Below are 27,330 nucleotides of genomic sequence, written 5' to 3' on the forward strand. Positions count from 1 at the left end.
AGGTTCCACAGAGGTTAATGGCTGAATGTTAGCCTTTTACTCTTTGCCATGGTCAATTTTGTGAGAGGCTGTGGTTGTTAATGCAATCCATGAATGAAAGAATAGAAGAACCACAAAGCACCAGCAATAACAATAGCATGTCATTGTTTTGTTTTACCAGATTTTTTCCCCTATTATAACATACATAATAGCTTTCAAGTTGCAAGTAAAATGTCTGGAAGACATGTGGTGTTTAGAGAAAAATGGAAGCCATTCACTTGCAGAGAGAAGGGAATGACACATTTTCAAAGTCAGTTTTTCAATTTACAAATCCAGAATATATCTGCTATCCTAGTACTGGAGAATGTGTGAACTAGCTGATTTTGCTGGACTGTAATTACCATAATTCCTACCCAGCATAGCCAATGGTAAAGGACAATGGGAGATGCAATCCAACAGTATCTTCAGGTACACACATTCCTCATCCCTGTGTTAATATGACATGAAGAAAAGCATATTGTAGATTGGGAAGGAGAGGAGTATGGCTTCAAAACTTCAGACTTGGACAATGGCATGAAGCTGAGACACTTTAAAGCATCTTTCTATTTCTCTTCTTTAAGCTACTATGTAGCGACTTGTTGCATTTTCCTCCTCTACCTAATTGTTACATTTGTTCATTATGCATTTTTCTACCCAACTGGTTTGTTGTTTTCCCTGTACATGTCTAAACTGTAAACTTCCTAGACTAAGGGAGCATTTTTATAATAATTCCTCTGAAAAGCCCCAAATATATGGATGATACTGTATAAATTGATTATTCTCATAGTATAAATACCTGTCAAGGAGGAATCAAGAGCAATCAGCTTCAGTTTGATCATCTTTGAGCAGGGACAGAGGAAGAAAACAAACAGTTGGGATAAAACAAAACCTTCCAAATAGATCTCAAAGAACAAAGAAAGGAAAGCTAACAAAAAAGGATTGCATTTGCTTGCATTCTATCCTTATGGCTTCTCCCTGCTTTTTCTCACTACGCTATCTAAATTTTGATTAAAAGTTCTTCAGTAGGGATTTGTCTTTTGCTTATGCTACTTTGCAGAGAGTCACAGACCTTTTGGGCACCCTGTTAATAATAATACTCCTGCTGTAAAACTGAAAAGGGCCGGCATCCCCAGCACCATCTCAAAAGGCAACAGGAGCTGTCCATTAACCATGAAAGTTCATGTTTGGCTTCAAGAAGTCTTGCAGGGGGTCCCTCCATTATTTTCCAAAGAAAAATGATATCGCTTTGTAGCATATGGCATCACAATAAGATGAGAAGGAATGGCTAAATTATCAGGACTAGTCCTTTAAATTGCCTTTCTGTACAATGTCAGATTATATAAACTAAATGTGTGACTATACTATGTTCTTGTCCAGTGATTCTATTAAAATCCAGAGGAACAAAATAAAACAAAGAATCATATAACATCTTAAAGACTAATCAGTTTCCTATGGCATGAATCCATAGAAACTCATGCTATAATACATACATTAGTCTTTCAGGTAACAGAATATTTTTGTTTTGTTTTTATTATGACACATCAACAAAACAAAAATCCCCACACTGTTTCTGTCAACTCAAATAGGCTTCTCTGTGTTATAAATATAGCTCCACTTACACTTATGCTTAAGAATGCAAAAAGTGAAAAGGTACATCAAGTAATTGGCAGGACAGAGATATAGTTGGTGGACTGTAATCTGAGAGAATAAATATAAGACTGTTTTACAATGCTTTTGTAAAGATTACAGAGATAATATCTGTGAAACACACTGAACATTCAATAATCTGTCTATCAAGTGGCATATAAAGTTTTCAGGTCAATAATGTGAGCAAGGTATATGGGTCCATAATGGGCACAGAGTATCCAATCATCCTTGGCTTGAAAATATTTTAAAAACATATAAATTTCAAAAATCTAATCTTGATTGTACCATTTTGTATAAGGTGCACCATTTTGCTAGGCCTTTGCGTTGAATGGGACTTGAGCATCCTCAGATTTTTATAGCCACGGAGGGGGTGTGTGTGTCCTGGAACCAAACCCCAGTGGATACCAAGGGACCACTGCACTCGACTAAGAACCAGAAGCCTATCAAGTACTGATCTCCTGGGAGGCCAGCTGTATATCTCCACTTCATTTCCTGGTATGATGATCCCACATTCATCACCTACCTACTTCTCACGCTTGGAAGTCCCAAGCTGCCAAGTGGGGAATCATCAGTTTAGATCTCATGCTTGCCTGCTAACAGAATTTCCACCTCTCTTGTTTATATCCTTGATGACGAAGACATCCCTCTCCCTGCTTTGCCAGCACAGCAATTACCTCATTTTGTTATGGATATAGGAAAATCACAATTTGTTCTAGGGAGATTGAAAAGATACTTCCTTGATGAAAATACAAGAAAATCCAAAACCCACAAAGCATCAGTGCCTTTATTGGGCCCACTCCAAATCATAAAATATATTATGCAAAGGGTTTTCTTCCTGTATGATTTTTAACATCTTTCCTTGATGAAGCCAGTGAAGCTTCAGAAGCATGTGTTATGTATTTTATTCTTTGGACCTGGGCTAATAAAGTATAGGTTCTTTATAGATTTTGTATTTTGTTGTAGTTTGCTGCATAGCCAACACAGTTTGAGGGACTCTCCCTCCTTCAATGGTGATCTCCTCCACCTTTGACTGAGCCATACATAAAGAACAAGAAGAGCTTCAAGTTTCTTTCTGCAAAGGTCCTCTTTGAATCACTTAATGCAGCCTCCCCCAGCCAGATGTATTTCAGATGTGGTAAATTACGACTCCCATTATCCACAGCCATTAGTAGCAGGAGCAGTAATATCCTGCCTATATGTCAATACTGGGAGTCAAGATGATGTACAATTTAAAAATAACAATATGACTAAAAACATTTTAAAAAGTGAACATTAAAATAGAATTAAAATAATTGCTGTTTGTTGTTGTTGTGTGCCTTCAAGTAATTTCCAACTTAGGGTGACCCCAAGGTGAATATATTACGGGGTTTTCTCATTAAGGTTTGTTCAGAGGAGGTTTGTCATTGCCTTCCCCAGAGGCTGAAAGCATGTGACTTGCCCAAGGTCACCCAGTGGGTTTCACAGTATTAAAAAGTTCAGAGCTATACTCAATGAAATACAACTTAAAAGGTTTTTAAAAATGATACCCTGTTTTTAAAAACTTTTATGTTTTAAAAACCCTGTTGAAATAAAAAGGTTTTAGCCTGTCAACAGAAGGACAAGGAAGGGGCCATTGTGAGCTCCCTGGGAAAGAAGTGCCTGACTCTTAGGAAAGCCACCAAGAAGGCACTCTTTCATGTTCCCACCAGCTGTGCTTGTGATGGTGGTGGGACTGAGAGAAGGGCCTCTCCTGTTGATCTAAGGGACTGAGACGGCTCATATGGGGATATATGGTCTGCCAGATAGCCTGGACCTGCGACTTTCATATATTGTTGAACTATATAGTTCAACATATGATGAACTATAGTCCCATGATATTTCAGGGCCTGCTTTCAGCATGTTGAAAAAAACTTCCAGCTTCAGCATTCCATACATCTAGACTTGATTTGCAGATCTTTCAGAGAAAGAAAGATGTGAGGAAGGGAGAGGAAAAAAATAGGGGGAGACAGCTTGGAATTAACTAGGTACAGATATGCAGTTAGTTGCAATTGTTTTCCTTTCTGCATAACTGAATTACATAATATGAAATCAAAGGCTTTCATGGCCGGCATCCATAGTTTTTTGTGGGTTTTTCAGGCTATGTGGCCATGTTCTAGCAGAGTTTCTTCCTGACATTTCACCAGCATCTGTGGCTGGCATCTTCTCTGAAGATGCCAGCCACAGATGCTGGCAAAACATCAGGAAGAAACTCTGCTAGAACATGGCCACATAGCCTGAAAAACCCACAAAAATCTATGAATTACATAATGATTTTCATGTAATCAATAACAACCATTCCTTATATATCATATATTTTACCATATATATTTGACTATAAGTCAACCTAATGTATAAGTAGAGTGCAGGTTTGGGTGGCAAAATTATGGATTTTGATATGAGGATAAATCAACCCTGGTGGCGCAGTGGTTACATGCCTGTACTGCAGCCACTTACTCAAAAACCATAAGGTTGCGAGTTCAAGACCTGCATAAAGGGCTCAAGCTCGACTCAGGCTTGCATCCTTCCGAGGTCACTAAAATGAGTACCCAGGTTGTTGGGGCAAATTAGCTTACAGTTGTAAACCACTTAGACACTGTTTAGGCGGTATGAAGCGGTATATAAATGAAGCTTGTTTGTAAAACTTAGGGGAATGTAACAAAGGATCTAAAGGATGAAGTAAAGGAAAACAATGCCAAAGAATCTGCAAAATTCCAGGAAGCATAACTATTTGTGCTCATACTAAAGGCTGGATGGATGAGAGAATAGATGGGGTTCAGTGCTTCCATGACAGATTAAGCTCTTGTCTTTCATCAGGGGATGGTTCCTTTTTTTTTGAATAAGAGTTAAAGTACAATACTTACATTGACCCAGGATTTTGGGGTCAATTTTAAGACTAAAATTTCTGGCTTATACATGAGTATACAGTTGGCCCTTCCCTTACGCAGGGGATCCGTTCCGGACCCTGCTGCGTAAGGGAAAAATGCGTAAAGTCAAGCCCCATTAGAACTAATGGGGCTTGTTCCAGTGGCATGCACTTGGCTCACCCCATTACTTGTTTGGGGGCATGGGAGAAGTCTTTCTGGCACTGGAAGCTGCATACAGCACACCCACGTATGACGCGGGCACACTGTATACAGTACAAATTTTGTGTTATTAACCTCACATCTCTGTTGAGTTTAGCATCATGGACATTGACTTCTAGCACTTGGATTTTTTTTTTAAAATGTATTTAAGGTAACTCTTCATAGTACCTTGGAATAACAAGTAAAGGAAAGAGCTACATTTTTAAAGGTGCAGCTGTAACAGTAACTAATTATTTTTTAAAGTAATTACAAAAGCTGTTCTGTCTTTCTATCTTTGGTGGATGACTGGTAGTAGTTGTGAAAAATGCAGAGGGGTGCATGAGAGCTCTGGCACCACAGAAGAATGTCTTTGTTGCTGTCTTTCCTGACAGCTGCAGTTCACATACCCTGCATTTGTCTTGGGGGGAGGGGGGGGGACAGACAAGAACTGCTTCACAAAGTCATCTGTTATATTAACAGCCGGGCTGAGGGTTAAGCAAACTAACCTCAAGCAGTAAGTTACATAGGCTTCTTTTCCTGCACCAAAACTTATAATTAATGTGTGTTTTCTCAGATATGTTGCCAGGATTGGAGAAAGCATCTCCAACTTAGTTTCCCCACTCCAATGAATGTACCTAGTCCATTCTAACCAGTCCAGAGTGTTCATGCAGTCATCTAACCAGTCAATGTTCATGTTATTATATGATGCAGTTGAAAATGTCTTTTTGATCTTAAAATAGCAATCCAGATGTAGTTTTCATACTTTCCCACAAATTTTTATTAATATTTGAATTAGCATTCCATCAGTTGCAAATGAATTCTTCAGGCCATTGAATAGAATCTGTAAATGTTGATGTCATCAGATGGTCAATATAGACTACAAATAAATAAAATAGACTTCAGAACTGGAAACAGGAGGTGGAAAGTCTCCATCCTCTTTGCAAAAACAAGGCCAGGAATTAACTGTGGCATACATTATGAACTGATAATATTTAAAAATAATGTTTCCTTATTTTCTCTGTAGTATTTAAAGCCATGTTAAAAAAAAGAATTGCACCATTAAACCTAACTGACCAGGAGACAGTAGAATTCTCAACTGAAACTAGGGATACAACCACATAATAATGCAAAAGGGCATTATCTGAAGCCAAAATAAATAAAAGCCTTACTGGATGAAACTCTTCAAATGGTTAAGGAAAGATGAGAATCAAAACTACAAAGTGACTGAAATAGGACCAGAATCCTGGACACAACTGTTCAGTGACTTGAATATAAGAACAAATAGAATTATTATACAGTATTAATCAATGCAAAGAAGTAGAAGAAGACAACAAGGGACTTTTCCCACAAGATCCAAGAAATCAAAATGAAATTGAAACCAAGAGTGGTGATGCTGTATGACAAGGAAACACCTATATGATCAAGAAAAGGGGGGGGGGAGACATAGAATGCAATGCACTGAAGAACTAGAGTTAAATGACAACAGATTCCTTCAAGGAAGAACCTTTTGAAAGTGAACTTACAATTTTAAAAAGCAAAATGGGAGCTGCTTGCAAACACATGAGAGAAATAAATACTAGGAACAAATGGCCTGCCAATATAGCTGTTTCAAGAGACAAATCTATAGCTGTTATAGAGACAAATCCATCCAAATTCTAAAAAAATATTGCCAACAAATACAGAAAACAAAATAATTACTGAGAATGAAACTGGGACATATTAAAAACAACTGAAAAAGTAGTATGGTAAAGGATTAGTTGGAAATGCCCAGCAAAATTGGGACAATCGGGAGGTATGCAATAGGATTTAAGCACTTGGTTCCTGAGTACAGCTGAACCTCAGTTTGTGGTTCACATGCATTAATCCAAACAGGAAAACTGTTCTGTACACAACTGTTTTGGCTATATAGCAACCCTGATAACCTGTGCTCAGAAGACAAGATCAAATGCTTCTTGATTAAGATCATCTCCTTAAAATATTTATGTAGATACCAACATTTACATTATTGACCTCATTCATGTAGTTAAGCAATGTGATCCCTACGGCACTTATAAACTGAGTACCTATTATGTGTAATAAATCACTCTGGATTTCAAGCATACAAATGAATAAAACAATAAACCAGCAGTGAATTTAATGGGCACTGAAGATTTGTCTTGCTATTATTTAAGCTTGAATGAGACAAGATGTAATCTGAGGCTTTCAGATTGAGTTATACTTAGTTGCTGGTGCTTCCAATATAACATTTGTTCATGGGGTTATGGTTATTAATTCTAAATATTAATTGTGTGCTGCAAACCCCCCAGTCTGTTCAGAAACCATGGAGAGTATGTTATGGATAAATAAATGTGGAAAGCCATTAACTGCAGCAGCACACAATAGTCATTTTGCATATCAGCTTTCAAAGCTAAAGGTTGGGCAAATAAATATTACATTTACTTAACTAATTACTCATGTAAACAGTTTACAGCTCCTTGAAGAAAGCAGTAAAAAACACTTAGTAATCATTTTGCCATCTAGCTCTTAAATGCTGTACAAGCATTCACTGACTTCCTAACTCCCTTCCCTCCCAAAATGCTTTTACTGATGGTCAGAGTGAGTCTAATTATAAATATATTTCTTATGCCATTGTACCCAACAGGCTCATGACATTAAACCGTTTTACTCACCAATTATCATATGAGTTTTAAAGTTTAGCTCACTGCAAAAACCAATAACTCTTCTGTAAATGGCCCCAGTTAATACAGTACTGGAGAGATTATTGCACAGCAATTTGCCCATAGGATAGACATGGGATTTAAAAGGTCAAAAATGGATTTTACCACACTGCCTCAAAGGCAGGCAATATGCAACCCATTTGCAATCTGTGCTTCCCCAGGTTTCTTGCACAATTTTTCAATCACAGGATTTTCCTGAGTTTGAAAAACTGCACAAGAAGCCTGAAGAAGCACAGACTGCAAAAGGCTTGCATACTGCCTGCCTACAAGGCACTGTGGTAACATCCATTTTTGACTTTTAAATCCTGCATCTATCCCATGGGCAAATTGCTGCACTATAATCTTCTAGGTGACTACATTTCAATTCCCCCTTAACACACCATTTAAATCCCTCCCACTCCCAAAATGTGTGAATGGATATTTGACATTCATTCATGAGACCAAGCATCTGATGAAATGGACTGAAGTCCATGAAAACTTATGCCATAATTAATTTATTAATCTATGGGAACAGAAAATTCCAGAAACTGATAAATCAGCATACAGCTATCAAAAACAAGCCAAGAAAACTCTGCTGATGCTATGGCAATCTTAAAGCACGCTGTTTGTTGATAGATGTGCAAATCTGTTACTGAATGAAAAAAGTCATCTGATCAGTCTTCAGATGGACTGGACAAGTGTTAAGACTCTAGACTGAACTCAACAAACTGTGCCATATGATGAACACTTCTTGGATGAGATGTAGCTGAAAGATCTACTCTGATAGATCTACATCTTTGTTGGAATCCATTGGATTCCTGCTGTTAGGCTGGCCATTTTTTCTGCTTTACAAAGGACACAGTCATCTTTTTAAAATGCTGTCAGAGGACAGTCTTCTCTGCTGCAAAGCCTGGGAACAGTCACCGAGAAGGTATTTTGCATGAGGCCATCTCTTGTGCCCTACCAAATATGCCTCTGCCAGCAGAGAGAATGGTCTCCACCAAACACCTTAAAATCCAGGCAGGCTGATATGGGAAAATGTGGGCTTTCAGATCACCAGGTTCCAACTAAGTCTCGCTATGTGCCAATGGGTTTACTTCAGGTAAATATATACAAGATGACCATTTTAATTGCTTAGTTCTTACCTGTTGTCAGCTATTAATGTAATCTAATGTAATATATGTACTTGTCATAGTGGCACACTGATTATGCACAGATTCATAATATTGGAAGACACCACAATGACCATCCAGTCCAACTCCCTGCCATTCAGGAATGTACAATCAAAACATTCCCAATAGCCTCTCTTTGAAAACTTCCAAAGAAGGAGACCCCACCACACTCCAAAGCAGCGTATTCCACTGTCGAACAATTCTTACCATCAAGAAGTTCTTCCTTAGGTGGGACCTCTTTTCCTGTAATTTGAATCCATTGCTCTGTGTTCTAGTCTCTGGAGCAGCAGAAAACAAGCTTGTTCTATGTAAGCTCACTGTTATGCAATGATTTCAACAGAAATGTTTTCTATCATTTCAATAATGTGAATAAGAGATTTGTGTGATTTCATGCAATGAAATCTATGTTCTAGGTGTATTTTAATTAGTTTGTATCAGAAAATTCTAACTTCAAACAAGTTTTCCCCCCTGCTGATACTTTCCATATACTGTATTTGGTTAGGGTTTTAGCATTAAAGTTGCTGCTGTTACAGAATCCTAGAACCATTAGTAACCTATTACATTCTTTCCAAAGAGAAAGAACTGATAATGTGGATCATCTGAATGGTTCCAGAGATGAGCTGCAGCTTCCCCCCCGCCCCTTAACTTTATTGTGTTACACAGTTTTCAATAGATCTCTTCTTACAAGCCAGTTTTAAATCAAAGTGGCTACTGGAATCTCTCTTATGTGGAAGAATCAACATGTATGCCTGGATGCAGCTGTGTATCTGGAGTCCAGATGTTTCACTTTGGACATGGTACAAGTATAAAAGATTTGAAATCATAGCATGAAAAGCTTCAGAAAAAGAATTCATCATGGGGAAAAATCAACTTGGTTAATTTTTATTTCAAGGCCTGGTTGCTATATGCTTATTATGTGATAGCTGATAACATAAAACAATGACTTTCATGTCTGGATAGACCCTCATAAATCTAATACCACAGAAATGCCATATGAACTCTCATCGTTTCAGATAAAATGTGTATTTGAGACTTAGGGATGGCCTGTGATACTTTTCTGTTTGGAGCAGTAGTACAAAAGCACTCTCCTTCTGTTCAGTATGCAGTAGCCAAACACATCTTGATGCATGAAAACCCAAATCTCTCTCTCTCTCTCTCTCTCTCTCTCTCACACACACACACACACACACACACACACATCTGAAAACCCAATTCTTCTTCTCTGGCAATAAAATGCATTAACAGCAAATCAAATTTGGCTTAGATCCAGCCTATCTGGCAGACCATTATCTCCCTACTGAGCCTGCCCCTGCCCTGAGATCATCAGAAGAGGCCCTTCTCTCATAGTCTAACCAAAATTATGAGCACAGTTGTGGGGACACAAGAGGCCCATTCCACCCATTCTCCGGCCCATTCTTGCAGCAACTTGTTCGGACAACATACGGCGCAAGCCCTGGTTCTGGTACAAACTGTCTGGACATGGTCCCGCATGTTCAGCACTAAAACTGAGGTATAACACCCTTAAACTCAATTTTAAAAACATAGTACTCCAGGAAAAATTGGAGCCCTCTGTTTCCACGCCGGAAATATTGTCTGTATGGGCATCCCACTGAGCCATCCTGGGTGTTTTCCGCAGATGCCAGTCATTCATTCTGAGGTCAGAGTGAGGAGCCAAGCCATGTGATCATCACTAGGTGCCTCATTTTGACCTCAGAAGTGAGTGTGACTCAAGGTAATAGTGATGGAATCCTGGGTGGCACAATGGGACACCTGTGTAGAAAGCTACCCTGGTGCAGAAATGGAGGGCCAGGTAATAGGAGGAGGTTGGAGTAGCTCCAAGGCCAGGATATTCCAGGCTGCCCCTAGAACAGTGATGGCGAACCTATGGCACGCGTGCCAGAGGTGGCACTCAGAGCCATCTCTGTGGGCACACATGCTGTCGCCCTAACACAGAGTTTGCCAGAGTTTCTTATTAGAAAGCCAGAGGGATGTGACACTTTGCAATAAATAAGTGGAGTCTGGGTTGCAGTTTCGGCACTTGGTCTGTAAAAGGTTTCACCATCACTGCCCTAGAATATTGTGGCCAGTGCAGTCGAGGCAATAGTCATACACAGAGTAAACCCACTGCACTTAGGAATAATCTTAAACTTCCTTGATTTCAATGAGCGTTGACTATGTATCATTAAGTCTAGATCAAAGTCAGTGTCTGCATAACAGATTTCAAATTCAAGTGGCCTTTCCTGCATACATTTCCATTCAACAGCCTATTGTTACAAAGACAACTCCACTCAAATGAATCAGGGGGATGGAGCCTACTGCAACAATACTACCTCCCTGCATACATTCATTGGGCATGTGAATAATTAACTTTTCCAAGCTGTGCAGAATATTGTATGCTGATCCATTTCTGACAATAAAAACAACAACACAGGACTATGTTTTCCCATTCCTGTTCAGATTATTGGTGTTACAGGCTTATTTTGGGGGTATCCCACCTTGAGGGATTTATTCTCTTCATGGCCTTAAGAGTTCTAGTCTCTCTCTGCTTATCCACACTAAACAATTATATCAATTTGATTCCACTTTAACTGTCACAATTCTGTTCTACTGAATTCTGAGATTTTTGGTTTGCTGAGGCGCTAGAACTCTCTAACAAATCATTCTAAGTATCTGACAGATTCCATAGGATGGAACAATGGCAGTTAAAGTAAAATCAGAATGATATAATCAGATAGTGTGAAAGGGCCGTCTCTCTCTTTTTCCCTGCTCTCCATTTTACCAGAAGATACAATGGCAGAAACAAAATAAACTTCAGCAAAAAAGAAGAAAGCAAAGAGCAGCTACTAAAGGTATTATTTTTATTTCATTTCATTATTTTTAGCCAAAAGATTTATGTCAAATAATTATTTGACTACCAAAAAGGGCAGAGAATACACAAGATGCAATTTAAATGGCATGAATTCTTCTACTGATCAAAGGACTGCCTCTGCTTAATCTGTCCATGCTGCCATTTCTAATTTCTCTTCTTTTCCAACCCATTTCGTGCAGTTTTGTGATTGAACCAGAAGGTTTCCGGGCTCTTATCCCAGCTGATCCTGATGACTCACTGTATGACTTTGGGCAATTCACAACATTTCTCTGTGAGTGTCAAGGTCAGCTGAGCCATGATGTTGGATGAAACACAGGACCTTGCAGAAAAGCAAATATTGCATCAAAACACAATCCCTCTATAGTATATCCTGTATGTGCAGTGATGTAGTGGTAGATTTTGAAGTGAAAGGGTTAATTATTACAGTCCCTGTACTCATATCCTCAAGCCTGGAACCCACAAAAATGTGGATTCAGTCATGCAAAGCAACAGCAGCACACAGCATAATGCCCATTTTCTAAGAATCAACTGACAGTCATAGAATAGCAAACTGGCATAGGCCACTGTGGAGGTTAGCATGTGGCATTTTAGCTAGGAGTAACTGAGACTGCATGAGAAAAAGATAGAAGAATGCAACACGTTTCCAAGCAGCACATGATCACCAGCTCAATATTTTCCAGGTGATATTTTTCCCAGAACTAGGGGGAAATTATTTATCTAAAAGTCAACAAATCAAATATTGCAGTTTCTGGCAAATTCTCTGGCCAATTTTTATGAGATCTTAAAGCAGACTTACACTCTCTTAACTTTTATAATTCATTTTTACAGACATCAATGATCACATGTGACCCCAAAAACTATCTCTTAAACCAGGCAGTGTACCAGCTGAAGGGCTTCTGAGGCAATGCTGATTGGGGTGCTGAAAAATTGGTGGCATCAATGCTCTCCCAATTGCAGGGAATATTTAGACAGGCGGTTGTAGAGACACCTTGGAGGCACAGAATCACAGATTTGGAAGAGACCATAAGGGCCATCATGTCCAACCCCCTGTCGTGAAGGAACACACAACCAAAACACTCCTGTCAGATGGCCATCCAGCCTCTGTTTAAAAGCAGGAGGAGACTCTGCCACACTCTGAGGCAGCATATTTCACTAACAGCTCTTACTGTCAAGAAGTTCTTCCTAACATTTAGGTAGAAACTCTTTTCCTATAGTTTGAATCCATTGCTCTATAGTCTTGGCCAACAGAAAACAAGCATGCTCTGTTTTTCTTTATGAAAGCCATTCAAATATTTAAACACAGCTATCATGTCACCTCTTAACCTTCCCTTCCCCAAGCTAAACATGCCCAGCTCCCTTGGATGCTCCTCATTGTGCATGGTTTCCAGCTTTTCTCAATGCATCCTGCATCTAGGAGAGTACTGCAGATGTCATTTCCCAATACCATGATTTGTAATGCCTCGAATGTCCTTCAATTGTGGTGCTTAAGAGGTAGTTTTGGGGTGGGTAGCATTGGCTGAAGTAGCTACAGTGATATAGTGCCATCATCATAGCTATGTCTGCCAATGCAAGATCTCCATATCTATAAAGAAACAGGTATTTTGTGATGCAAATGGTCTTCACTGACCATTTAACACCAAGCTACCCCAAAATATTTTGCATTAAAGGAGATTATCACACAAAGTTTCCCTCCTAATATAGTTGCAGCTTTTTAAACACCTGAAACAGCAATGATTCTTGCATTAGCCAGAGGCTGCCCCTTTCTCCTCTGGATCATTGCCGTGGCAACCACACAGCTGCAACAACGATCCACCCCAAAAAGGAGCTCCAAAATGGAGCTCCTTCCCGCGACACCTTCAAGGTGTCATTTGTGCCCTGAAGCGTCGCAGTGACATGTCTTGTGCATCACACCGTTTGGACGTGTCGCACAAGATACATCATGGACACGCACGCAGTATGGACAGTGCTGCATCAAGATGGTGCCGCCCATATGTATTAGGGCTCAGGAGCATGTGGTTGCTGCATGCTCCTGAATCCTAACATTTCCACCAACACGCCACAAAGTGCCTGTTTGTACTGGGCCTAAGTAAGTAAGTAGTCTTGCCTTCATTGGGAGTGGAGTGTATGCAGTGAAACCTGTTTAAATCCCCTTTTCTCTTCCAAAGACAAATGATTGCCTCCCCATGAGAAAAAAAGTCTTGTCTTCATTGGGAATGGGGGGGGGGGGTGTTGAAAACTGTTTAAATCCCCATCTCTCTGAATTACCCCAGAATGGCCTATCGCACATACTTCAATGATGGTTTACCTTTACAATCCCACTTCTATCCCACTATTTAAAAACAGTATGATAATCTCCTACACATCATCTCTGTCCTTACTTTACTACATCACTGACAAACAAAGCAAACTACTTTTAAAAAATAAAACAAACAAAGCTGATCCATTTCTACAATTGATATTTTCTTTATGAGACCAGGAAAAGTAGACTCTAAATGCAAATGAGTTGTTGAAGCAGTATGGCAGCCTCGTTGCTGGCAACTATGCCAGTATAGGTGGATGAATCTAATATCTGGCTGCTGATGCATCATAGTTGCTTGGCACTTGCATATGTTGCATGGTGCAGGCTACATGCTCTGAGAGTAGTCAGTTGTATCTAGTAATGAAAGAGGCTGCATTGAGTGTTGCTAGTTACAGCATATCCCCTCATCATGGCTGACAACAAGAAACTCCCTTCTATAATGGGAAAGTTCCCTCTACGTTCATCTGACATGCAGGATTATGCCTTTACATAACAGCTGAGGAAACTTTGGACATTTGCACATTTGGGATTTCGAAATCCAGAAGCCACAGGCAATGACATGGCCAATAATGAATTCTGGGAGTTGAGGCTGAACATCAGGAAGACCAAAGATTTCCTACTCCCACCTTTATACAAGCATCACCAGACATCATCATCAACATCTGGCAAAACTGTTAATGACTGTGATTGGGATTAGCTCCATTATTATATGACACAATCCAGAATCTGGAAAGATTACTTTATGGGGGGAATGCAGCTTCCACACCCTCTCTAATCCAGCACAACCATGTTCCCTAGGGATTTGGGGATATGTCATCTGAAAATGTATTTTATTTCCTGGTACAGACAGCCATTTGGGATGAAAGAGACAGCTTTTGATTTGTTCTTTCACAGGCACCATTTCTCAGAAATCCATAGTTCATACAGTTCAGATCTACCCCAAGATCAACACAACAAAAGCATAATGTATCTTAAATGAAATCCAAATACAGCAAAGTTTAGAAGTGCATTTACCCCACACTAAAGAGGAAGTTATAAAATATATTTTAAAAAAAATTAAAAAGAGGATTCAATGAATATTAATTCAATGGTGAACAACAAGACTTATTTGAGCAAATCAACTACAGTATCAAAGAACAAAATGGACCTGCTAGATACTATGGAATAAAATTATTTGGGTTGTATGGGGGGAGAGGTAATAAAGTACAACTCATCCTTGGAGAAATGGTACCTTTGTGGTTTGCCAAGGTCAGTGAGTTCTTGGGTCATCCACTGATGAAGAATTCCTCCACTTAAGCTGATACAAAACAATGCTACCTTTTTAGGGGAAAAGAAAAAGAAAAAGAAAGCTTTAGCCTAAGACCTCTCAAAGGATCGCGTCTCAAATTCTTTTGGTAGTATATATTCACCACAAAAAAACAGATAAAGGACAATTTAGATGAGTTTGTCCCATCCAAAGTAGTTCCTCAGTATAAAACTCTACTACAATGAACCTCCCCAAAATGAAGGCACCAGGAACCCTGTGATGGCAGAAAAGGGATAGTTATTTAAGTTGCTGTTATTCTCTTGTCACTGAGAGTGTCCCCAAGCATTTCTTCTCAGCCTTCTAGCCATGCTCTTCTGGAATGGCAGTAACAACTATCTGTTACATAATACTTCACTCCTTAAACTACCATCCCATAGTCAGGTGCAGAACAGGATATTTTTTTATCCACAGTGTTGAAGAAAAATCCAGATGGTAAGCCTGTTCATGTTTGTATGTAGAAGTGGGGTAGTAGTGCAGAGAACCATCTTGTCCTCTGCTTCTGGCAGCAAAATGTTAGGCAACAGTAGAGTTCAGGTCCAAAAGCAGGCATGTGTTTACAAAATGCTCATGGATAATTAAAGCACCTTCAGCTATTGGCCTTTCTCTTCCCTTCCCAAGGGTCCACAAGCCTCATTTGGCATTTTCAAAATCATCATCAGTACCTCCAGTTATCTCCCAGGCAGAATAGGTTTTTGGAGGGGGGTAGACATAAAATGCTTTCACCCACCCACTTCCACTAACACTCTAACAATGTTTTGTCCTTGCTGTTTTATAACCATATCTTAAATTGGCTATCAGTATCTTAGATTGGAAGACATGTCTACACAATCCTTTCAGTGCTTACTATGGCTTGTGTGAGCATGATATCCTTCCCATAGTTCAAGATTTTTCACTTCCTGAGTCAAAAAGCAAAAATACCACACCCTATTTCATGTACAGAAGTCAACTGAATTGGAAGGTGATTTAAAAAAAAAGTTATATAAAGGCAGAACAAGGACAAAAGTGTGATAGATATTTTAAAAATAACTATACTTTTACTTTAACAACAGGACCATGTCCACTAATCTAAAAGTTCAGGAGGTGGAGTACAGGCAATGGGGCACAGCTTTGTTCTCTAGGAGGGAGGAATGATTGAGAGGTTCAGAAGGAATGGCTAAAAGAATGCACGTTTCCTATTTCTTCCACCTGAGGTAGACACCCCACTTTGCATAATTGTAGGGGATAGCCCTGGTGGGAATAGTATCTCCTCAAGATGCTATATCATTCCACTGTGAAGTGGACAAGATTTCTCTAGGTAAGGAAGCAAGAGGCATAGAGGTTCAATGTGGTATGAGATCCATGCACCTAAAGATGAGCCACTGGTGTTGGGGCAACAGTATTTAGCTGAAACTTTTTTCCTGCTTAAACTACCACAACTACCATGCCTCTACACTAGAATATAATGGCTTAGACCAGAGTATCTATTTATTTCATATCCTGGATTTCTCCCAATATGGAACCTATGGCAGTTTAGAACATATCTTAAACCAAAACGCAGTGCAAACAAATTATACTACATTTAAAAAAAAATAAAGAAGCAATCATATGAAGATCACAATTAAGGTTGGATGGCCATTTTTGAGGGTGCTTTGATTACGAATTCCTGCATGGCAGGGGGTTGGACTGCATGGCCTTGTGGTCTTTTCCAAATCTATGATTCTATGAGTTTCCTACAACATAGAAAACAATGGCCTGAACCTTCTTCTTAGTTCCACTTTGAGTAGAACTGTTAATGCAATGTGCCTCTGACTCATCATTCAACGGTGGGACCAGTGATTCAGATCAACTGAGACAGTATTGTTATCACTGACTGGCATCCTGTTGCATAGCCACTTTGGTTTAGAATGTCAGTATACAATGGGATCTTGTAGCATCTTTGAGATGAACAGTCGAGGAAATAGATCACGTCTACGAAAACATGTTACAACTTCTTCAGTCAGTATCAAAGGTGCTACAAGATCCCTTTGCATACTGGCATCCTGTTGGTTAGTCCCAACTAGAATAGACTCATTCAATTAATTGCTGAATGGTGCATCAAAACAAAGGTAAATAGAACAGAGAATAACAGAATAACAGAATCATAGAGTTGGAAGAGACCACAAGGGCCATCCAGTCCAACCCCCTGCCATGCAGGAAATCCCAATCAAAGCATCCCTGACAGATGGCCATCCAGCCTCTGTTTAAAGACCTTTAAGGAAGGAGACTCCATCACTCTCCGAGGAAGACTCTTCCACTGACAAACAGCCCTTACTGTTAGGAAGTTCTTCCTAATGTTGAGGTGGAATCTCTTTTCCAGTAGCTTGCATCCATTGTTCCATGTTCTAGTCTCTGGAGCAGCAGAAAACAAGCTTGCTCCTTCCTCAATATGACATCCCTTCAAATATTTAAACAGGGTTATCATATCACCTCTTAACCTTCTCTTCTCCAGGCTAAACATCCCCAGCTCCCTGAGTCTTTCCTCATAGGACCTGGTTTCCAGGCACTTCACCATTTTAGTCGCCCTCCTTTGGACACACTCTAGTTTCTCAATGTCCTTTTTGAATTGTGGTGCCCAGAACTGGACAAGTATTCCAGGTGGGGCAGACTGATTGGTCTACTCTAGCCAAGACTAACAAGTGAATGTAAGTTACTGACTAGTAGGACCTCTCCAGAGTTTCCGACAGGGGTCTTTCCCAGCCCCAGCTGGAGATGCTGAAAGTTAAATCAGGGATGTTTTTCATTCAAAGCATGTGTTCTGCCACTGAACTAATGTCCTTCCCAATGGGACCTGTTTTGGATAGAGACTGAGGCTTCTGCTGAATCACTGGCTGTACTGTGAATCACTGGCACTTTTCAACTTATGTCAGCACTATATTGTGACCATCAACATCAGGCAATCAAAGGGAACAGAAATCGGCTGGATGCCTCACCTTGAGCAAACGCAAAAGCAATTTCAAAATCCTTTTTGGCTACAGTATATAAACCAAGGCAGAATGTTTTGAATGTCAAAGCTACTGCACAGGACAAATATTTTTCTTTTCAGTTTCTTTTTCTTACAGAAAGAACCTGGTTTAGAAAACAAAATCAAAATTGAATGAGATACACTTGGGAAGGTATGATGAATGTGTGGCCCTCCTGCTGTTGTTGATACTCAGCTTCCATGGTTCTTTGCCACTGGGTATGTTGGCTAGGCCTGATGGGAGTTCCAGTCTAATAAATATCTTGAGGGTCATAATAGTCTGGATTTATTTTAGAAAATGGAGCATAAGAACAAGCCTGTTTAATCAGCCCAAGTCCTACCCAGCTTCCAGTGGCCAGTGAGATACAAAAACAACAGGCCTTTCTGCCCCAGTGTCTAATATACCCAACAGCTGCTGAACATGGATGTTTCATTTAGTTGTAATGGGTAATCATATTTGAAAAGACAATAATACTTGGTAAGGTAGAAGAGGAAGACTGCATGGGGTTGCCATAAGTCAAAGTTGACCTGACAGCAGTTATCAACAAGACTTACCTCCCATGAATTAGTCTAATCCCATTTTAAAGTCACAGAAACTAGTGGCAATGCATTCTATGAATTAATTAACTGTACACAGAGATAAGTTTTTTCCCCTTTTTTATGCTTTTTTTTAATGAAGCTATATAAAGGTAATGTGTTTTTTTTTAAAAAAAGGAAAAAAAAAACAAAATGAAAATGCTGCAGTTATTTTTTAAAATTCTGCCTATCAATCAAAAGGAATCTTTAACATGGTAACTTACATAAAACATACATCAGTCTTAAAATCAATGCATTTCCTACCCAGTTTTTCCCATAACAGTCCAACCATTCCCCAAAAAGTCTATGCAGAGAGCCAGGAGACCATTCCAAACAAGGTGTTATGTGGCAAGAATGTCTCCTATGCCAAAATCTGGTGTGGGGAAGTATGTGAATGGGACCTTTCCACTAGCAGAAGGCAGATTTTATTCTGGTCATGCAACAAAACTTGCCTCTTTGCTGTCCACTCTTTTATGCCAGGTACTTAAGAGTATAACCAACCAAGAGTATAACCAATATTCTTTAACATAATTGAATTTAGCAGCTATTGCAATCTATCCAACCTACACACTATGTTCTTTTGTTATTAAATCATTTGTGTAGGTGTGAAGAAATAGCACTAGATCAGAACTATCATTATAACTTAACATTTTATTTTCCTTCTGTCCTAAGCCAAGCTATTTCAGTGGATCGTTCTAAGTTCTGATTATTTTAAAGAATTATGCCCTGTGTTTCAGTGGAATGGTTCTCAAGCTGATGCAAAACACACACATACACACACATTTTATACACACATGCTCTTCATACACAAAGAACCCAATAGCCTCTCAGTATAGAATGATGAATGGGAAATGGAGAGCTCAGAATACTAACTTTTGGGATTTCAACTAGCTGAATTGGCCAGTGAGCATGGCAATTCTGGGAGCTGTTGTCACAGAAGTAACTTTTCTAAGCTTCAATTATAAGAGAAGGGTCTTTTTCTCTCTCTACTTTCCACTCCATCATGTAGGATTTTCTTCTCCTTCTTACAGTGCAATCGTTTTTCAAAGACAGGCTGACTGAAGTGGGTTAGGATGAGGCACAAAGCACTTGTGACAGTTGTACTGGGCTTAAGACAGCAGAGCAACCCTTATGCCAACTGATCTCAGAGATCACCTAGCTGCAGAGCCAAAAAGGAGGCGGAGAAGGGGGGGGGGTGAGAGGAGCTCAGCTCCTCTCCTAATCTTTCTCAACCCACATCCAATTCTCGCTCAACCAAGAACACAACCCCATGCCAGCTTAACTCTATGATTCTACTCGGAGTGTAGTGGAGTCTCCTTCCTTGGAGGTTTTTAAGCAGAGGCTAGATGGCCACCTATTGGGGATGCTTTGGTTGGATTTCCTGCATGGCAGGGGGTTGGACTGGATGGCCCGTGTGGTCTCTTCCAACTCTATGATTCTATGATTCTATAAAGCTAGGCTAGGGTTAAGATTGGTCTAATTATTTCCAGCACATGATAACCATGTGTACATTCTTCCAAAATAAAACCCCTGGGTCTTGATCCATCTGTCATAGCACATCTATCTTGGAAATAAAACAGCTTTAAATGGCCTAATGTTGGCTGAGCCAAGACTTTGGCTCGCTTGCTGAGTTAAAATTGCGCCATTAGTTCCTCTCTCTTTTCTGTAACTGAAAGCACCATAGGAAAGGAGGTGCAACCTTTGATACTTTCTTCCAGCCCTGAGGTACTTTTAGAGATCATGTTATGAACTCTGTCCACAAGAAGTACTCCAATGTTTCAACAATTACAATATAATTTTCATATCAGGACAATGAAGGAACTGCAAATGAGGGATTCAGGCAAACAAGGCATGCTGCAGCACTGTAAATAAAATAATACTAACAGCATAACCAGAAGAAAGAGTTCCCACATTCTCTTAAAAGCTCCCACTCTTGTATTCTGTACTTTGAAACAGCCTTCTTAAAAGGCAAGGAAAAAAACCAATGAAATGAATGCAGCATTCACAGCATCTGTATTTGCAGTTGATTGCACTCATTAACTTCAATGGGACACTGTTGAAATCATGTTAGAATAAATGGTCCATAGAATGCAAACATCTTAAGCTTCAAGCCACTCTAAAACTGATTGCAAATACGTCTCATTGAACTCAATGGGATTAATTCTTGAACACATTGGTAAAAGACTGTCCCATGCTTACTATGTTGTGAACCGCTTTGATCTACAGGAAAGGCAGTATATAAATAAAGTTTTTATTATTATTTGTTATGCAAGATTAAAAGGCCACAGAGAAGAAAGAACAGAGGTTTACACAGTCATATGCAGTTGATATTCACTGTTGTACATTACATATATTTTATTCCATATATATGGGTGTTATTCATTCCCCCCTCCCCTGGTTTCAGATATTTAAAACTGGTTTAGATCTTTTTTAAAAAAAGAAATGGAAAAAAGCACAAGATAGGGGTGTGGGGGGAAATAGCCTTCTTTGAGGAAATGGTCAATACATTTCCTTCTCTCACCTAAAAAATAATTCCACCTCTTCTTTTAAAAAAAAAACAACAAAGTCTATCTTTTTGCAAATGTGTCAGATCTAGCTTTCATTACCAAGGAAATGGGAAGAAATGTACAAAACTGATTTCTGCTGCCTTCATATGTGAAAGCATACAAATAACATTCCCTTGCTTCAGACCCTATTGTCCCTCAGGGAGAAAGTCTAACACTGGGTTAGTGGCATCTTTTGTTCCCATGATCTGAGATACCAGCATATTTGGGCAACAGAGATTCATCAGCTGCTCTTATGATTCCCAGTTTAAAAAGAAAAAGAAAAAAGAGATCTGTTTCCAGAGCAACAAGGACCTTCTCTTATTAGGCTGGAACCTCAAAAGAAGCCCATCCTAATTTCTATTTTTTATATATACTATGGCAAGCATAATATTTCTCTAGCAAAAAGATAGAAGTGGATTTTGGAGAAAGGGAATAAAAAGGCCTGGTTCAAAAATTATATGCAAGGAGAACCACTGCTACGTGGATTTAGAGGATAGGTCTGGTACTGAAACACCAATATTATGGGAAAAGAGAAAGAATGTGGGAAAGGGTTTAGGATTGGACATAGCAGTGTTTCTATGCAGTGTGTACAGGGGGAAAACTCCACTGTATTTGTCAGAAGTGTTTAATTTTAGAGCAGTTTTCTTCATCTTTATCTTTCCTTGATAGCTCAGCCTCAAAATAAATAACCTTTCAATCAATATAAATGTTCGGAATATAATGTTACCAAATTATTAAAGGAAATGAAAAATAGATGACAGAGTGGAATCATGTTAAGCAATGAGCAAACTCAAAAGGTATGAAAGTAAGGAGTCAGACAGCTTTCATTTATGTGGGAAAGTGGACACTCCCCTCTTGCGTCTCTCTTAGTTACAGACCTCTGTTGGAGATTCCTCCTCCTGCCCTAAAACCCAGCCCAACTACTGTCTCTGCTGTGTTTAATGAAGACCCTGAATCAACAACACCTCATAAAGAGACCCTTGCCATCCCTCTCCTATGGCCAACTGTTTGTATTTTTTTTAAAAAAAAAAATCAAAAATCTATCTTCTTGTATTCTGGTCTTCGCTTCCAGCTGATTGTCATTAGACCTCTCCTGCCAATACAACCTGGCATTACAGTCCTGTCAAGATTCCCCCCCCCCCCCCAAATTTCTTGTCAGCCAGAGGAAATTGTACCCTTAGCAGAACCAACCGTTACTGCAATTACCCACAATCATCCCCAGAGCTCTACTTACTGCTGTTTGTCCTTTGAGAAAGAGCTTGAGTCATGGCAAGACAGAGGAAGAAAGAGATCTTGTAGTTCAACAGCAAAAGAGTCTAGGCGTTCAAAGGGAGGAAAGGGATCTTGGAGGGGACATTATTATTATTATTATTATTATTATTATTATTATTATTATTAATTTCTCACACTTAGAAATAGAAAGTGGCAATTGCAAACACAAGCCTGCACCATCCTTTCTCCTTCCTCTTGCTTCTAACACTTTGCAGTGCTTCATAAGAAGATTAGGCTTCTCAGTACGAAGCAAAAATTGCTTTTTCTTTGGGGTGGGCAAGCGGGTGGGAATGGTGATTTAATTATTACTCTGCTTCCTCGGTCACCATGGTGAACTCATACCAACAGCCTATCTCTTTTCTCCTTTAGAAGGCTTCCCTCCTCCTCCTCCTCCTCCTTCCATCTGAGGCAAGTGGTAAATCAAATCTAGAGAAGCTGAAACTGAGGTCTATTAAATCACTCATCCAGGTGAGTTATGCTCTGTGGTACCCAACAAAGAGACTTAGCCAGTCATGCAATATTCTCATTGCATTTCTTTCTGGTCCTGGTCAATACTTTAAAAAAAAAAAAAGGGGGGGGAATGCAGGCATCTTGGTTTTTGCTTTTAAAAAGAAGAATATATTATATATGTGTGGTTTCAAAGGAGGGAAGGTGGGGGAGCTGAGGGATGGGCTTTTCCAAGCACACTGTCCAAATTAAAACACTTGCCACTTTGGACTGGGCATCACTGTGAAAATGGTGGCATAGCCAAGCAGCAGGACTGGTCCAACAGAACTGTTCTCAAAAGCAGATCAAACTAATATTACTGTTAGGCATCTTCTAACAAGAATCAGAGAAGCAGCTTTCTAATGGCCACTTGAGACCCTGAGAATCACCCGCTCTGAGCTATCCACTAGTTTTTTAAAATCCAAGGGGAAAGAGTTGCAAGATGGCCTGGTCCAGATGACCTATGATATTAGAAGTCATAGGATGAAATATGAACTTGACCACAGACTCCCTGAGTTGCCTCAGTTAAGTTCTCTCCCTTTCTAGCTCTCCGTGTATTAAGAGAGAAGCATCACAAAAGACAATTGGTAGGGTTGAATTCAAAGATATAGCCATGCTAGTCTGTAGAATCAGTACACAGAAAGATCTTGCAGTACCTTTGAGACTAACTGAAAGAAAGAAGTTGGCAGGATGAGCTTTCATAGACTAAAGTCTACTTCCTGAGATGCACAATTGGCAGGATTGTTATGTGGCCAGCATGGTATAGTGGTCTGGGCGATGGACCAAGATTTTGGAGATCAGGCTCCGATTCCTTGCTGGAGCATCAAAACCCACTTGGACAAATATATGGGGGAAAGGCAGACAAGGTGACCTTGGTTAAGTCACACTCTCTCGGCTTCAGAGGACAGCAGTGACAAACCCCTCTGAAGAAACTTGCCAAGAAAACCCTATGACAGGTCCACCTTTGTCAAGTCCAAAACAACTTGGAGGCAAAAAAGAAACAAGATAAGGCTGCATCCCTAGAAGGTTTGTGGCCCTCCTTGGTGACGAAAACAAGGAGCTTAAAAACCTTGGTGCTGAACATCCAAAGAATGATACCTTTATCAGACCAAACAAAATGCACAATTACATGTTGCAAGCTTTCGAAGTCACACCGGCTTCTTCGTCAGGCAAACTGGAGAAAGACATTGAAGATGTTTGTCAGAGGCATGCATTTTCTGTTACTGGCCTTCGTTCAAATGGTAGGGAATGCCAGCCTGTCTGCAGGCTGGCACCTCCCCTTTTCTTTTTGGCCATGTGGTCCCTGGTAGATTTTCAAAGTCGAGGAAATTTAATGTCCATTCACCATTCGGAGAAGATGTCTCCTCGGCATCCGGCATGGCTCCTTCCTTTGTGAACCCACAGGCTCCTCTGTAGGCAGAGAACACTGCATTTCTCAAGATGTCTTCAGGTTTCCCCTCAGGAAAACTTTAAGTGGTGTCCAGGCAAAGCATGCCAGTCAGTGCCAATATTAGAGGAAAGGCTTTACCTTTGTTGGAGGCAGCAGCCTCAGATGGCAAGGTCCCAGTGCACTGGCTCTTTCCATGGGATTCCCCTGTGAGGCTAAAATGTGGTCTCTTGAAATCCAAAAACATACATCTAGGGGTAGCTGTGTTGGCCATAATAGAGCCAAGCCTTCTCCCTTCCTCTCCCCAAGTTCCTCCTCCTTTTCTTCCTCTACTCTCAAGCAAGGAGGAACCCAGGATGGACGGGGGAGGGTCCCTCTCTCTCTGCCTCTCTATCTCTCTCTCTCTGCTTCTAATGTAATCCTATTTCCAGCTAAGCCACTGCATCATTTTCAGGACTTTACTGCGGAGAAGATGGTCCTAATTTTCTCCTGCCTCCTTCTCTGACAGGCTCCAGATGGGCAGAGAGGCTGGCAAGAAACACACACACACACACACACACACACACACAATATACACACCCACCCATTCCCAGTATGGCCCTTTCCTTCACCAGACCCTCCACCCAACCATAATAATAATAATAATAATAATAATAATAATAATAATAGGTTTAATTTCTATCCCGACCCTCCACAAGGATCGAGGCGGGTTACAAGATGAGAGGCATCAATAAAATCCATAAATACGTCCATAAATCAGTCCATGAATCCCCTTATTCCCTCTTCCACATCCGTAAACTAAGCCACATAATTACAAAAAGAAAGCAACAGCCACACTCTACAGCAGCTAACACCAGATTCACAGAGTCCTATTACGATCTAAGATGGGTCTGTGGGTTCCCCCCCCCCCCGGGCTTTGCTCTGGTTGTGTACCTTGCTCGGGGGGCTCTCGCTGGCCCTGGGGCCCTTCCTTGGCGTCGCTGAGGAGGCTGGGGTCGCTCTGGGAGCGGCCTCGGGGCAGCAGGCAGCCGGTCCTTTCTTCCAATGCAGCCATAGAAGAGAAGGGGCTGGGAGAGGAGGAGGGGAAGGGGAAGAAGGGGAAGAAGGGAAGGGAAGGAGCTCAGAGGCCGGGGAGAGGCCACCAGCAGGGCATGGAACAGGAGGCGCAAGGTCACACCGGGATGGGGTGGCCTCTGAGGAGAAGGAGCGGGGTCCTCTGCTCCTTCTCCTTCTCCTTCAGCCGGGGAGAGTCAGCCAGGGCCACATTTTGGTGAAGAGGCTCCTTCTCCTCCTCCTCCTCCTCCTCCTCTTCCTCCTGAGACGCCCGCCCTTGCAGCATCCAGCTCAGCGTGGGCACAGCGGCGCTTGGCTGGGCTCCTAGCAGAGCTTACGGGGGACTTTCTTCCTGGGCATCCTGGCCAAGGGTCCTCCCTTGCCTCCCAGGGCTGAGCAGAGAGGAGCAGGGGAAGGAAGGAAGGAAGGAAGGAAGGAAGGAAGGAAGGAAGGAAGGAAGGAAGGAAGGCAGGCAGGCGGGGGAAAGGCCTGCCAGAGACCCCCCCCCCCCAAAAAAAAGGCCAAGGAGGCTCGGCTGACTGTCTGACTGACTGACAGACTTGACTGACAGGGAAAGGAAAAGGGGGAAAAGGCGGGAGGGAAAAGCTGGGATGGCTTTATCCTTCCCCTTCTTAGCGCATCTCTGGAGAGGAGCACTGGGATTCTCCCATCATGCCTTGCGAGGGTAGGTGTGACATCACGGAGGAGGGGGGAGACAGAGAGAGGGTGAGCAAAGAAGAAAAGGGAGAGATGGCTCACCTGCACTGCTGCACCTGGAAGAGGGAGGCTGGGGCAATTGGGTCTCCAGAGGGGTGCAGGCTGCAGCAGGTGACACCCTAAAGGGGGGGGGGGGGTGACAGCCCTGCCTCTCAAGCATCTCCATTGCCATTCCACAGCAGAACAACACACAGGTCGACATGGAAATCCCTCCTCCCTACCCAGGGTCACACAGTATATACGGTGGCTCCTTGTTATCCGCTGGGGCTTGGTACCAGGACCCCCACCCCCGTGGATAACACAATCCGTGGATGCTCAAGTGACATTAAATATAATGGCATAGCAGAAATGGTATCCCTTATATAAAAGGTGCAAGGTTGGCCCAAGACATTTTGCTGCCTGAGGCAGAGGAGCAAATATGCCCCAAGTCTGGTCAAAGTGCCTAAGCAATCCAAAACCAGCTGATTTATCATAGCAGAAGAGGTAGACTATTGTGATGGTTAACTAACAATTTGCTGGAGACATATCCAGGACTAGCCATGTTGGCCATATATCAAAATACAATAACATCCAAAATCCACAAAACAAGTATACCTTTATTGGGACAACATAAGTAGCTATCCCTCAACCCCATCTTGACTCAGAACAACACCAGCAACATCTTGACAAAATGCAACCCTGGAATTAACATAGTCCATTTTTTCCTCCTACATGATTTTTAACACCTTTCCGTGCTGAGCCAGTGGATCCTCAAAAGCTTGTAACAATTGTAACAATTTGCTGCTCATTTATGTCTGAATCTGCCCTCTGAAATGTTACATTGTTCTGTCTAAAGGTTGGCTGGCCCTGAGTCACATTTTACCTTGCTGTACCAAAAGGTGAAGCCAGTGTGTTGTAGTGTTTTGAGCACTGGATGACGAACTCTGGGGGGCGGGTTCAAAACCCTGCTTGGCCACCACCTTGGGCAAGTCATATTCTCTCAGCCTCAGAGGAAGGCAAAGCCAAAATTCTTCCGAACAAACCTTGCCAAGAAGATCCTGCCATAGGGTTGCCATGTCAGAAATGTCTTGAAGGCACACAACAGTAACATTTACTTAAAGCTGGACTGTGTTGAGACAGATTGGAAAACCTGTCCTCTTTCATATATGTGCTTTCAACACCTTTACCTCTTCTTAAATGCAAGATTGTCACCAAAAGACTAAGCTACCACTTAGGAGGGCTGAAGCTGG

At 41.0% G+C, this 27,330-nt stretch overlaps 1 protein-coding gene across 9 annotated transcripts in view; it reads right to left on the reverse strand.

The window, feature by feature from the left end:
• The window catches only part of PHACTR3 (phosphatase and actin regulator 3), a 269,656-nt gene extending 243,601 nt beyond the window's left edge, over nucleotides 1–26,055 (reverse strand). For 5 of the 9 annotated variants that reach the window (XM_089513707.1, XM_089513700.1, XM_089513706.1 and 2 more), the window contains exon 1: nucleotides 25,265–26,055. In XM_089513707.1, the coding sequence (XP_089369833.1) occupies nucleotides 25,265–25,385 (121 nt within the window). In that variant the 5' untranslated portion in view covers nucleotides 25,386–26,055. Of the gene's footprint in view, nucleotides 1–15,012; nucleotides 15,099–22,420; nucleotides 22,458–25,264 lie in introns of those variants that run through there. The other 4 variants (XM_089513701.1, XM_089513702.1, XM_089513703.1 and 1 more) reach the window with 3 other exon arrangements.
• Nucleotides 26,056–27,330: the final 1,275 nt, after the last annotated feature.

This window comes from Sceloporus occidentalis, unplaced genomic scaffold (assembly GCF_023333645.1).
Source record: "Sceloporus occidentalis isolate IW3139 unplaced genomic scaffold, rSceOcc1.0.p SCAF_3, whole genome shotgun sequence".
NCBI lineage: Eukaryota > Metazoa > Chordata > Lepidosauria > Squamata > Phrynosomatidae > Sceloporus > Sceloporus occidentalis.